The sequence below is a fragment of the Orcinus orca genome, chromosome 14, assembly GCF_937001465.1.
Source record: "Orcinus orca chromosome 14, mOrcOrc1.1, whole genome shotgun sequence".
Classification (NCBI taxonomy): Eukaryota; Metazoa; Chordata; class Mammalia; order Artiodactyla; family Delphinidae; genus Orcinus; species Orcinus orca.
This window is the reverse complement of record NC_064572.1, coordinates 68,450,575-68,464,994: the sequence shown is the minus strand read 5'-3', so window position 1 is coordinate 68,464,994 and position 14,420 is coordinate 68,450,575. Positions and strand designations below refer to the sequence as shown.

The window sequence follows — 14,420 nt, the reverse complement described above, 5'->3', positions numbered from 1 at the left end:
TGTATATTCTAGGAGAACTTATTTTAGTCTCATTTTATCATTAAAAAATAAAAGCACAGAGATTGTTAAGTAACTGACCAAATGTCACACACACAGAAAAACTGATGAACACTGATATGGCTGGTTATGTACTTCTCCTTTATCCAAAAGCATTCAGTAAACATTGATTGAATATCTCTATATAGCATGCATGGTACCTGGCACAGAAAAACAGAAAGGTTTGAGCTTGTCTGTCAATAAGAAGGACAGACAAATGAGCCACCACCTGAAACATGGCCTAATTTGTGCTGTGCAGAAGTATGTGCACAGTTCTGGAAGTCTGAGAAGGAATAACCAACTTAGCTTAAGTGGCATCCCCACTGGGGAGACTGTTTTCAACTTCACTCATCTGCAGCTGAACCACAGACCACAGGAGTTAAGAAGGCAGAAGAAGGGTAAGAAGTTATTTCAGGCAGAGGTACCAGCATGTGAAAGCATGGTGTTCCTTCCCTTCCATGAAATTCAGCTCAAGAAGGGAATTCATTTTCCCAGTTAGACATAAAGGCGATATAAAGATATACAAGATACAGCCACCTGTTGTCTTTTTATATAATTAAAGGATCCTGAACCGAATTTTTTCATCTCATTTTTACAGAGAGATTCTTTCTGAGTCCCAGACTTGAACAGCCCAATATATCAGATATTATAGTAAATATTGACCAGTGTAAACATGTCTATATGTCTCTTGAGGAAACATTCTTCCCTATGCTCCGGTAAACACAGAGAACACAGTGACAAAAAAACAGAGCACCTGCCTTTTGGGAGCTCAGTGAAGTAAGAGAAGCATTTATGCAAAGAGATCCAGCACATCATTATGAACCGTGACAGGGATGTGTACAGGGCAGTCTAGAAGCATAAAGCAAAGGTGTCCAAGCCTTTGTGCTTAATACCTGAAGTCAGAGTTACTTACGTGATTGGATAGAGATTCTTGAAGCCCTTCTTGAGATCTCCCTCCAAAAATGAGATCGTCAAGAGAATATTTTGGATTAAATTTTATGTTTAAGCTGGTTTTCTTTGATTTCTTATTTTTTGGCTTTGTTGAAGCATACCTGACAAATAGGAGCGTGATGTACTTCGTGTACAGCTTGATGATTTGATGTACATACACATTGTGAAAGGATTTCCATAATCGAGTTAGCACATTCATTACCTCACAAATACCTTTCTACTGTCTCAGCAAACTGCAATTATATGATACGGCATTTTCAATTATAGTCACCATGTTATACATTAGATCCTCAGACCTTATTCATCTTATAACTGAAAGTTTGTGCACTCTTACCATTCTCTCCCCATTTCTCCATCCCCACCCCACAAGCCTCTGGCACCTACTCATCATCATCATTATTAATCACAACAATTGGTCTTCAAAACATGCAGAAAACCGTTAAACTCTACGGTCCCAACTAAAATGCATAAATGGGCTAGAAAATGATACGTTGCAGGTCATCTGCAGTGGTGTGTTTCCACAAGGTGTCTGATCAATGACAGCACCATTAAAACCAGCACATCTGTGAACATTTAACATTGTTTGGCTTCGCCTCTTGAGAACTCACCAGTGCCACAAAGTAAAAGCAGCCGTAATTCTTTATAATGCGTGACTGCAGATCTAGAGGCACCCTTAGGCCTTCAGGAAAAAGGGCGAGCACATCTGCAAATAAAAATTGTTGGAAACACCATGGCCTGACTTTAAAGTTTTATTTTGTTGCAGTTGTTTTACTAGACATGGAAAAACATTTAGGCGGAGTAAGGGAGTTGCCACAGTAGACTTTGGAAAGACAAAGGATTCTGTTTTGTCCCTGTCTCTTTACATTAGTTGATAAGAGGGACATGTCACTTGAAACAACAGCTCCTGCCTTTAGAGATAATAAAAGATCTTAAGAGATTACTGCTATTATTGATTTGTCGTCATATGCACATGGAAAGATGCAACTGGATGCAGGAGGATCATTTTGCCTCACGTTGACCCGAAGCACAAGCCAAGCAGGTTAGGTTTGCGTGATAGTTGCAACCCTGTGTTTCTGGGATGCCAGCGTCATAGGTACTGGTCGTTTCAAGGAAGAAACTTGCATCAGGTAAGGTGGGAGGTGAAGAACATGTTACTACCCAATAATAATTGACAAAAACCAGTTACCTGCTGAGCTTTCTAGTTTGAGGGTTGTCAGAAGGGGAGCTTGTCTCTATTTTTTTTTTTTTTTTTTTAATTGTTCATGACTTTGGCCTTGTCAGTAGAGGTCACCTATGGATGCAATCAGTGCTTCACTATGGGAAGTGCAGAGCTACCATCTCTGTCTGAACAAGCAGTCACTCGAGTACGTGACTGAAATGATGGTGAAAGTATCACCATCCACCTCTGTACGGATTCTAACCAGGGGAAATGTCCAAGGGCACATTCCCTGTCTCTTTGGGGAAAATTATAAAACCCTTGTTAGGACATTTCTGCTTCGTGGGAGAAGAAGAAAGCAGAGTTCAGTGTTTCAAACATAGGCTCTGAATTTCAGGCCATGTATCAATCAAAGAAAAGTTACTGGCAGTGATAGTAGGGCCTTAAGGAGACTTCTTAAGATAAAGAAAGACGAAGCTAGCTAGGCTTCAGACTCTGAGTTGGGAAATGAGTTCAAATAAGAAGAGTTCTGGGAATGCCCTTAGGACTATGATTCATTTACTTATTTCAAAGAGCTCACAGACCATTAAACACTCTCCCTCCGTTTCTCCCTCTCCCCTCCTTCCTCCCTCCCTCCCTCCCTCCCTTCCTCCCTTCTTTCTTTCAACATTTGACTGTCTGTTACAGCTCAGGCATTATTTTATTCACATATACATGTGAATATAAAGTGTTTAAAACAAAGCTACTCCAGGGGCTCTCAGTTTGGTGTGCGTGTGTGCAGGGTGGTGGGATGCTGCTTTTATATAGGGAAAGACATAAAATAATTATTTGTAGCAAACTTTTACAAAATTTGTATTAAAAAAGAAATACTTAGGAAGAGAGCAGTTTTCCTGGTATAACTGGGAAATAGTTAATGGAGGAAGTGACCTTTCAGATGTGTCTCAAAATGAGTCAAAGAAGACATGGTGAAACTGGAGAAGGGCCTTTCAAGCTGGAGAGAAAAACATACAGAGGCTCCCAGAGGGCAGAGGAAAGGAACGAGGCACTTTGAGGAGTGGCAGATCTTCCTGTGTGGTAGAACATGGGGCAGAAAAAGTGAAATGGGTCTTGGCGGCCACACTGAGTCCTGAATGTAATGAGCGTTTTTAACATCTTCATATTCTTGTATGGATTTGATGGTGGGGCTGAGGGCCTCCGGGGAGGCAGAGGAAGACCAGTTTTAAGGCATGTTACTATTTTACACATGGAAATGGAACAGATTAAATGGATGTCTGCAAATCCTGATGAAAAAAATTATAGATAGTCCCAAGTTTAGTTAATCTTGCTGAATGAACGTCTTAAAGTATGATGGCCCATATTGCTTATATAACAGAATACTTATTTTCGATTTAATTTGGCTCACTGCAAGATAAGACTAAATAATATGTGCCTCCGGGCATTTTATTTTGTATTATTTTTTAAAACATATTTATTGGAGTATAATTGCTTTACATTGTTGTGTTACTTTCTGCTGTATAAGAAAGTGAATCAGCTATACATATACTTATATCCCTATATCCCCTCCCTCTTGCGTCTCCCTCCCACCCTCCCTATCCCACCCCTCTAGGTGGTCACAAAGCATGCAGCTGATCTCCATGTGCTATTAGGCTGCTTCCCACTAGCTATCTATTTTACATTCGGTAGTGTATATATGTCCATGCCACTCTCTCACTCCGTCCTGGCTTACCCTTCCCCCTCCCCAAGTCCTCAAGTCCATTCTCTACGTCTGCCTCTTTATTCCTGTCCTGCCCCTAGGTTCATGAGAACCATTTTTTTTTTTTTTTTTTAGATTCCATATATATGTGTTAGCATATGGTATTTTTCTCTTTCTGACTTACTTCACTCTGTTTGACAGATTCTAGGTCCATCCACCTCACTAAAAATAACTCAATTTTGTTTACTTTTATGGCTGAATAATATTCCATTGTATATATGTGTCACATCTTCTTTATCCATTCATCTGTTGATGGACGTTTAGGTTGCTTCCATGTCCTGGCTATTGTAAATAGTGCTGCAGTGAACCTTGTGGTACATGACTCTTTTTGAATTATGATTTTTTCAGGGTATATGCCCAGTAGTGGGATAGCTGGGTTGTATGGTAGTTCTATTTTTAGTTTTTTAAGGAACCTCCATACTGTTCTCTATAGTGGCTGTATGAATTTACATTCCCATCAACAGTGCAAGAGGTTTCCCTTTTCTCCATACCCTCTCCAGCATTTATTGTTTGTAGATTTTTTGATGATGACCATTCTGCCTGGTGTGAGGTGATACCTCACTGTAGTTTTGATTTGCATTTCTCTAATGATTAGTGATGTTGAGCATCCTTTCATGTGTTTGTTGGCAATCTGTATATCTTCTTTGGAGAAATGTCTGTTTAGGTCTTCTGCCCATTTTTGGATTGGGTTGTTTGTGTTTTTGATACGGAGCTGCATGAGATGCTTGTATATTTTGGAGATTAATCCTGTGAGTGTTGCTTTTTAGCAAATATTTTCTCCCATTCTGAGGGTTGTCTTTTCATCTGTTTATGGTTTCCTTTGCTGTGCAAAAGCTTTTAAGTTTCATTAGGTCCCATTTGTTTATTTTTGTTTTTATTTCCATTTCTCTAGGAGGTAGGTCAAAAAGGATCTTGTTGTGATTTATGCCATAGAGTGTTCTGCCTATGTTTTCCTCAGAGTTTGATAGTGTCTGGCCTTACATTTAGGTCTTTAATCAATTTTGAGTTTATTTTTGTGTATGGTGTTAGGGAGTGTTCTAATTTCATTCTTTTACATGTAGCTGTCCAGTTTTCCCAGCACCACATATTGAAGAGGCTGTCTTTTCTCCATTGCATATTATTATCTCCTTTATCAAAGAAAAGGTGACCATATGTGTGAGGGTTTATCTCTGGACTTTCTATCCTGTTCCATTGATCTATATTTCTGTTTTTGTGCCACTACCATACTGTCTTGATTGCTGTAGCCTTGTAGTATAGTCTGAAGTCAGGGAGCCTGGTTCCTCCAGCTCCATTTTTCTTTCTCAAGATTGCTTTGGCTATTCGGGGTCTTTTGTGTTTCCATACAAACTGTGAATTTTTTTGTTCTAGTTCTTTGAAAAATGCCATTGGTAGTTTGATAGGGATTGCATTGAATCTGTATATTGATTAGGTAGTATGGTCATTTTCACAATGTGGATTCTTCCAATCTAAGAACATGGTACATCTCTCCATCTGTTTGTATCATCTTTAATTTCTTTCATCAGTGTCTTATAGTTTTTTGCATACAGGTCTTTTGTCTCCTTAGGTAGGTTTATTCCTAGGTATTTTATTCTTTTTGTTGCAGTGGTAAACGGGAACGTTTCCTTAATTTGTCTTTCAGATTTCTCATCATTAGTGTACAGGAATGCAAGAGATTCCTGTGCATTTATTTTGTATCCTGCTACTCTACCAAACTCATTGGTTAGCTCTAGTAGTTTTTTGGTAGAATCATTTGGATTCTCTAAGTGTAGTACCATGTCAGGTGAAAACAGTGACAGCTTTACTTCTTCTTTTCCTAGTTGGATTCCTTTTTATTTGACTTTCTGCTCTGATTTCTGTGGCTAAAATTTCCAAAATATGTTGAATAGTGGTGAGAGTGGGCAACCTTGTCTTGTTCCTGATCTTAGAGGAAATGGTTTCAGTTTTTCACCATTGAGAACGATGTTGACTGTGGGTTTGTCATATACGGCCTTTATTATGTTGAGGTAAGTTCCCTCTATGCCCACTTTCTGGAGAGTTTTTATCATAAATGGGTATTTAATTTTGTCGAAAGCTTTTTCTGCATCTATTGAGATTTTCTTATGGCTTTTGTACTTCAATTTGTTAATATGGTGTATCACATTGATTGATTTGCGTATATTGAAGAATCCTTGCATTCCTGGGATAAACCCCACTTGATCATGGTGTATGATCCGTTTAATGTGCTGCTGGATTCTGTTTGCTAGTATTTTGCTGTGGATTTTTGCATCTATGTTCATCAGTGATATTGGCCTGTAGTTTTCTTTTTCTGTGACATCTTTGTCTGGTTTTGGCATCAGGGTGATGGCAGCCTTGTAGAATGAGTTGGGGAGTGTTCCTCCCTCTGCTATATTTTGGAAGAGTTTGAGAAGGATAGGTGTTAGTTCTCTCTAAAAGTTTGATAGAATTCACCTGTGAAGCCATCTGGTCCTGGGCTTTTGTTTCTTGGAAGATTTTTAATCACAGTTTCAATTTCAGTGCTTGTGACTCGTCTGTTTATATTTTCTGTTTCTTCCTGGTTCAGTCTCAGAAGGTTGTGCTTTTCTAAGAATTTGACCATTTCTTCCAGGTTGTCCATTTTATTGGCATATAGTTGCTTGTAGTAATCTCTTATGATCCTTTGTTTTTCTGCAGTGTCAGTTGTTACTTCTCATTTTTCATTTCTAATTCTATTGATTTGCGTCTTCTCCCTTTTTTCTTGATGAATGTGGCTAATTGTTTATCAATCTTGTTTATCTTCTCAAAGAACCCAATTTTAGTTTTATTGATCTTTGCTATTGTTTCTTTCATTTCTTTTTCATTTATTTCTGATCTGATCTTTATGATTTCTTTCCTTCTGCTAACTTTGGGGTTTTTTTGTTCTTCTTTCTGTAATTGCTTTAGGTGTAAGGTTAGGTTGTTTATTTGAGATGTTTCTTGTTTCTTGAGGTAGGATTGTATTGCTATAAACTTCCCTCTGAGAACAACTGCTGCTGCTGTATCCCATAGGTTTTGGGTCATCGTGTTTTCATTGTCATTTGTTTCTAGGTATTCTTTTATTTCCTCTTTGATTTCTTCCGTGATCACTTCGTTATTAAGTAGTGTATGGGTTAGCCTCCATGTGTTTGTATATTTTACAGATCTTTTACTGTAATTGATATCTAGTCTCATAGCGTTGTGGTCGGAAAAGATACTTGAAACAATTTTAATTTTCTTAAATTTACCAAGGCTTGATTTGTGACCCAAGATATGATCTATCCTGGAGAATGTTCCATGAGCACTTGAGAAAAATGTGTATTCTGTTGTTTTGGGATGGAATGTCCTATAAATATCAATTATTTCCATCTTGTTTAATGTATCATTTAAAGCTTGTGTTTCCTTATTTATTTTCATTTTGGATGATCTGTCCATTGGTGAAAGTGGGGTGTTAAAGTCCTCTACTATGAATGTGTTATTGTCGATTTCCCCTTTTACGGCTGTTAGTATTTGCCCTATGTATTGAGGTGCTCTTATGTTGGGTGCATAAATATTTACAATTTTTACATCTTCTTCTTTGATCGATCCCTTGTTCATTATGTAGTGTCCTTCTTTGTCTCTTCTAATAGTCTTTATTTTAAAGTCTATTTTGTCTGATATGAGAATTGCTACTCCAGCTTTCTTTTGGTTTCCATTTGCATGAAATATCTTTTTCCATCCCCTTACTTTCAGTCTGTATGTGTCTCTAGGTCTGAAGTGGGTCTCTTGTAGGCAGCAAATATATGGGTCTTGTTTTTGTATCCCTTCAGTCAATCTGTGTCTTTTGGTGGGAGCATTTAGTCCATTTACATTTAAGCTAATTATCAGTATGTATGTTCCTATTCCCATTTTGTTAATTGTTTGGGGTTCGTTATTGTAGGTCTTTTCCTTCTCTTGTGTTTCTTGCCTGGAGAAGTTCCTTTACCAGTTGTTGTAAAGCTGGTTTGGTGGTGCTGAACTCTCTCAGCTTTTGCTTGTCTGTAAAGGTTTTAATTTCTCCATCAAATCTGAATGAGATCCTGGCTGGGTAGAGTAATCTTTGTTGCAGGTTTTTCTCCTTCATCACTTTAAATATGTCCTGCCAGTCCCTTCTGGCTTGCAGAGTTTCTGCTGAAAGATTAGCTGTTAACCTTATGGGGATTCCCTTGTGTGTTACTTGTTGTTTTTCCCTTGCTGCTTTTAATATGTTTTCTTTGTATTTAATTTTTTGACAGTTTGATTAATATGCGTCTTGGCGTATTTCTCCTTGGATTTATCCTGAATGGGACTCTCTGTGCTTCCTTGACTTGATTAACTATTTCCTTTCTCATATTAGGGAAGTTTTCAACTAAAATCTCTTCAAATATTTTCTCACTCCCTTTCTTTTTCTCTTCTTTTTCTGGAACCCCTATAATTCGAATGTTGGGTCATTTAATGTTGTCCCATAGGTCTCTGAGACTGTCCTCAGTTCTTTTCATTCTTTTTTCTTTATTCTGCTCTGCAGTGGTTATTTCCACTATTTTATCTTCCAGGTCACTTATCCATTCTTCTGCCGCAGTTATTCTGCTATTGATCCCTTGTAGAGTATTTTTAATTTCATTTATTGTGTTGTTCATCGTTGTTTGTTTCATCTTTAGTTCTTCTAGATCCTTGTTAAATGTTTCTTGCATTTTGTCCATTCTATTTCCAAGATTTTGGATCATCTTTACTATCATTACTCTGAATTCTTTTTCAGGTAGACTGCCTATTTCCTCTTCATTTGTTAGGTCTGGTGGGTTTTTATCTAGCTCCTTCATCTGCTGTGTGTTTTTCTGTCTTCTCATTTTGCTTATCTTACTGTGTTTGGGGTCTCCTTTTTGCAGGCTGCAGGTTCGTAGTTCCCGTTGTGTTTGGTGTCTGTCCCCAGTGGCTAAGGTTGGTTCAGAGGGTTGTGTAGGCTTCCTGGTGGAGGGGACTAGTGCCTTTGTTCTGGTGGATGAGGCTGGATCTTGTCTTTCTGGTGGGCAGGTCCACGTCTGGTGGTGTATTTTGGGGTGTCTGTGGACTTATGATTTTAGGCAGCCTCTCTGCTAATGGGTGGGGTTGTGTTCCTGTTTTGATAGTTGTTTGGCACGGATGTCCAGCACTGTAGCTTGCTGGTCGTTGGGTGAAGCTGGGTGCTTGTGTTGAGATGGAGATCTCTGGGAGATTTTCAGCATTTGATATTATGTGGAGCTGGGAGGTCTCTTGTGGACCAGTGTCCTGAAGTTGGCTCTCCCACCTCAGAGGCACAGCCCTGACTCCTGGCTGCAGCACCAAGAGCCTTTCATCCACACGGCTCAGAATAAAAGGGAGAAAAAGTAGAAAGAAAGAATTAGTACAAGTAGAAAGAAAGAAAGAAAGGAGGGAGGGAGGGAGGAAGGAAGGAATGAGGGAAGGAAGGAAAGAAAGAAAGAAGATAAATTAAAATAAAATAAAGTAAGATAAAACAGAATAAAGTTATTAAAATAAAAAAATAATTAAGAAAAAAATATTTAAAAAAAAACCCAAAACAGACGGATAGAACCCTAGGACAAATGGTGGAAGCAAAGCTATACAGACAAAATCTCACACAGAAGCATACACATACACACTCACAAAAAGAGGAAAAGGGGAAAAAATCACAAATCTTGCTCTCAAAGTCCACCTCCTCAATTTGGGATGATTCGTTGTCTAAAGGAGGGAAGGAAAGGAAAGGAAAGGCAGGAAGGAAGGAAGGAAGGGTAAAATAAAATAATGTTATTAAAATAAAAAATAATTATTAAGAAAAAAAATAAAAGGAAGGATAGAACCCTAGGACAAATGGTGGAAGCAAAGCTATACAGACAAAATCTCACACAGAAGCATACACATACACACTCAAAAAAACAGGAAAAGGGTTAAAAATCATAAATCTTGCTCTCAAAGTCCACCTCCTCAATTTGGGATGACTCGTTGTCTATTCATGTATTCCACAGATGCAGGGTACATCAAGTTGATTGTGGAGCTTTAATTCGCTGCTACTGAGGCTGCTGGGAGAGATTTCCCTTTCTCTTCTTTGTTCTTACAGCTCCCAGGGGCTCAGCTTTGGATTTGGCCCCACCTCTGCGTGTAGGTCACCAGAGGGCGTCTGTTCTTTGCTCAGACAGAACGGGGTTAAAGGAGCCGCTGATTCGGGGGCTCTGGCTCACTCAGGCCCGGGGGGAGGGAGGGACACGGAGTGCGGGGCGAGCCTGCAGCGTCAGAGGCAGCGTGACGTTGCACCAGCCTGAGGCACGCTGTGCGTTCTCCTGGGGGAGTTGTCCCTGGATCCCGGGACCCTGGCGGTGGCGGGCTGCACAGGCTCCCCGGAAGGGGGCTGTGGATAGTGACCTGTGCTCGCGCACAGGCTTCTTGGTGGCGGCAGCAGCAGCCTTAGCGTCTCATGCCCGTCTCTGGGGTTCGCGCTTTTAGCCGCAGCTCGCGCCCGTCTCTGGAGCTCATTTAAGCAGCGCTCTTAATCCCCTCTCCTCGAGCACCAGGAAACAAAGAGGGAAGAAAAAGTCTCTTGCCTCTTAGGCAGGTCCAGACTTTTCCCCGGACTCCTTCCCGGCTAGCCGTGGCACACTAACCCCCTGCAGGCTGTGCTCACGCCGCCAACCCCAGTCCTCTCCCGGTGCTCCGACCGAAGCCCGAGCCTCAGCTCCCAGACCCCACCCGCCCCAGAGGGTGAGCAGACAAGCCTCTAGGGCTCGTGAGTGCTGGTCGGCACCGATCCTCTTTGCGGGAAGCTCTCCACTTTGCCCTCCGCACCCCTGTTGCTGCGCTCTCCTTCGTGGCTCCGAAGCCTTCCCCCATCTGCCACCCGCAGTCTCCGTCCGCGAAGGGGCTTCCCGGTGTGTGGAAACCTTTCCTCCTTCACAGCTCCCTCCCCCTGGTGCAGGTGCCGTCCCTATTCTTTTGTCTCTGTTTTTTTCTTTTTTTCTTTTACCCTACACAGGCACGTGGGGAGTTTCTTGCCTTTGGGGAAGTCTGAGGTCTTCTGCCAGCGTTCAGTAGGCGTTCTGTAGGAGTTGTTCCACATGTAGATGTATTTCTGATGTATTTGTAGGGAGGAAGGTGATCTCCACGTCTTACTCCTCCGCCATCTTGAGGGTCCTCTCCAAGGCATTTTATTTATTTATTTATTTATTTATTTATTTATTTTTGCGATACGCGGGCCTCTCACTGTTATGGTCTCTCCCGTTGAGGAGCACAGGCTCCGGACGTGCAGGCTCAGCGGCCATGGCTCATGGGCCAGCCGCTCCGTGGCATGTGGGATATTCCTGGACCGGGGCACGAACCTGTGTCCCCTGCATCGGCAGGCGGACTCTCAACCACTGTGCCACCAGGAAAGCCCTCCAAGGCATTTTAAATAGACTTGTATTTTACTTACACTTGTGATTTCTGGCACATATCATAATATGGGTGTATCTGTGTTTCCCACTCACACAGGTTCAACAATACAGAGAATGGTCACTCTAGGCTGTTCTGGCCACTGCGTTGGGTCATGTGGTCTGTTCATAGGATAGTAGTAGGTATTTCTGCAAATTTCAAATGAAAACATTAGCTAGATCAGTTTGCTGTGTGTAAATCACTGCTCAAGTCACCCAGGTAAAGCAGCTTGCCTGTCATCTGCCTGACAACTCTTGAAAGTTTAATATACTGTCCGTGAGACTGTTACATATGACATGCATGGGACTCATTTGCAAGTTGGAGTTAATAACACACAGTATCCTTGCCACAGTCAAGCCTGGCCTTCATCAAATAAAGGAGTTTTTATAGGTTTTATTTGAAGTGAAAATTGTACTGTCAGGCTACATCAATAAATACAGTAGATGTATCCTAAGGATTGTGGCTTTAGAATCCCGTGAACATTAGTAGTTTATGGGCTCAGCTGAGTTTCCCTGAGGCACATGGGAATTCATTAATGTTGATGTTTCTCCATCATTTAGGTCTGTGATGGGGTCGAACAAGGAACCAGATCTTGTGCATCTCGAGGCCAGAACTGTGGATGGTCGTAAGTAAAGCAACTTTTCCACGAAGTTAATAGTAATTAATTTTATCGATCTGCCATGAATCAAATCTGTGTTAAGGGAAATCACAGTGGTGATAATCAATAATCTGAGTTGTTTGGACCTGAGGACTTTTTTTTGGCCTTAGTTACCTAGAGTTGTCTTAATAATTCTCTACAACTCTCATCCAATCAAGGGGTTTTTCTTTGCAGGAGATGATAAAATTCCAAAATTTCTTATTTTTTAAGTAAACGCTTGTTATTATTGCATTATTGCTGCTCTTTTGTTTTGATTTGTTTTGCCAGTTTCCTTATTTTATCAGCTATCATCCAGGCAATGCCTTACTGTCTAGTGGGAGATTGACAGAACACTTGGAAAGGGCTTGTAGAAGAGCATCATCCTGTCTGTCCCCCATCGTAAGCGGCAGGAGGCAAGAGTCAGTTGGTGGTTCTGAACATCCCTAGTTAGGTTGGCTACAGTGAAAGACCGTGTTTCCTATGGACGTTTTGGCTTTAGCACACGATGGAGAGCAAAGCTGAAGGTCCACAATCCAAAGCCATGTCTGCCTGACTCACAAGTTCACTCACTCACTGTGTGACCTTGAAAAAGTTACTTCAACTCTTTATGCCTCCATTTCTTCACTGTAAGTTAAAGAAGTTAATAATAATGATTCCTATCATAGCTAATATTTACTAAGCACTTGCCCTGTACCCAGAGTCATGCTAAGGGCTTTCTATACTTTATCACAATTAATCTTCACTACAGTTCATAGGTGGTGGTTCCCATTTTACAGATGAAGAAACCAAGGCATAGAAAGTTTAAGTAATATATTTAAACGACAACAACATGGATTTCCTTCCCCTTCTTTGTTCCTGAGGTTCTCCAGGAGGGCTAAGCATTTCAGGGGGTACTACTAGGGAACTACAGGTGAAAGGGAAAAAGGAAAAAGAGAAAAGGGGGAAATGCATAGAAGGAAAATAGATGAGGGGAGAAAACCCAGGTGAAAAGAAAGAGGTCTCAAGTGCAGAGAAAAGGAAGAGAACGGACTCTCCAGTTACCACAGTGCCAAGAGGCTGGTCGAAGTTGTTCAGCACTGAGCCAGAGGGTGATCATCTAATTTTTGAGACCTTCTCTGTTTTAAAAATATCCCTCACAATTCACACACTTCATCATCACTGACACTGAGCCTGTCTGCTTGCCCTCCACTTTTCTGATGCAAAGGCAAATGATACCCATGGTTTACCAGCTCACAGCTCAAAGAAGCTGGTCACCCCTGTCATTTAGACTATCCAGAAACCACACCTACTCCATTACTATGTGCTCACAGGGAGATATTTTTATCTCCAGAGGTTTCTTTCCCCCTTTGGGGAATGAATATATTCTTTGGCAGAATCAGTGTGGGGCTAGATCAGGGTCCAAGCTGACCACCTCCTTTCTCCTTTATAAACTCAGGCAGAGCTCTGATATGTAATGTGCCCAGATTGTACCTGACACAGAATAATCTCAACAGTTTAGAGCTGCTTTCCCACCTCTTTTTTTTGTTTGTTTGTTTGTTTGCGGTACGCGAGACTCTCACTGCTGTGGCCTCTTCCGCTGCGGAGCACAGGCTCCGGACGCGCAGGCTCAGCGGCCATGGCTCACAGGTCCAGCCGCTCCACGGCACGTGGGATCCTCCCAGACCGGGGCACGAACTCGCGTCCCCTGCATCGGCAGGTGGACCCTCAACCACTGCGCCACCAGGGAAGCCCCCCACTTCTTTATAAAGTGGGCTCTCTCTGGTGGTGACCAGAGCTGATAATGTTATCTTGGATTCCATGGTTCAATTCTCAGTACCCAGTAGCCAGAGCTGTCTTAAGTCAAAAGTTGCCATGCCGTCTGTTTAGAGCTTTGTTTTAGTTCCCATTGCTCTAGTAATAAAGAACACAGTTCTCACCTTTACCTGTAGCTGCAGCATAATCTCCCGCCTGCCCATTTCCTCAGCCTCATCTCACTCTGTGCCCTCCTCGGTCATCACCTGCAGGCCTTTGGGTTTGCTTTCAATTCTTAGAAACTACAAAGTTCTGTGTCTCCATAACAAGACTCTAATACCTACTCTTTCCTCTGCTTGGAATACCTTTCTTTATCCCCCCTTCCCTGACCAATTCAGTGTAATGTATTACTGAAGATGGTTCAGATTAAGATTAAGCATCATTTCTAATTTTTTTAACTTTTTGAAATAATTTTAGGCTCACAAAGAAGTTGCAAAATAATAGTATGGAGTTCCCCTGAACCCTTCACCCAGCTTCCCCCAATGATAACATCCAGAATAACCGTAGAACTATATCAAATCCAGGGAGAGCATCCATTTCTTAAGGAAGTCTTTCTTGAAGTCCTAATCTAAACCAGTTTATTTTGTTTGCTTTCATCCAACTCTATTATTTTTCTTTATTGTATTCATCTTAGTTTGAAATTACACATTCCATTTGATCACAGGTTTTCCTCTCCA

The 14,420-nt window shown here is 41.2% G+C and overlaps 1 protein-coding gene across 3 annotated transcripts in view; it reads left to right on the top strand.

Annotated features, from left to right (window-relative positions):
• The window catches only part of SORCS1 (sortilin related VPS10 domain containing receptor 1), a 558,796-nt gene that overhangs the window by 384,482 nt on the left and 159,894 nt on the right, over window positions 1-14,420 (top strand). For all 3 annotated transcript variants that reach the window (XM_004265869.4, XM_004265870.3, XM_004265868.3), the window contains exon 6: window positions 11,876-11,940. In XM_004265869.4, the coding sequence (XP_004265917.1) occupies window positions 11,876-11,940 (65 nt within the window). The remainder of the gene's footprint in view (window positions 1-11,875; window positions 11,941-14,420) is intronic.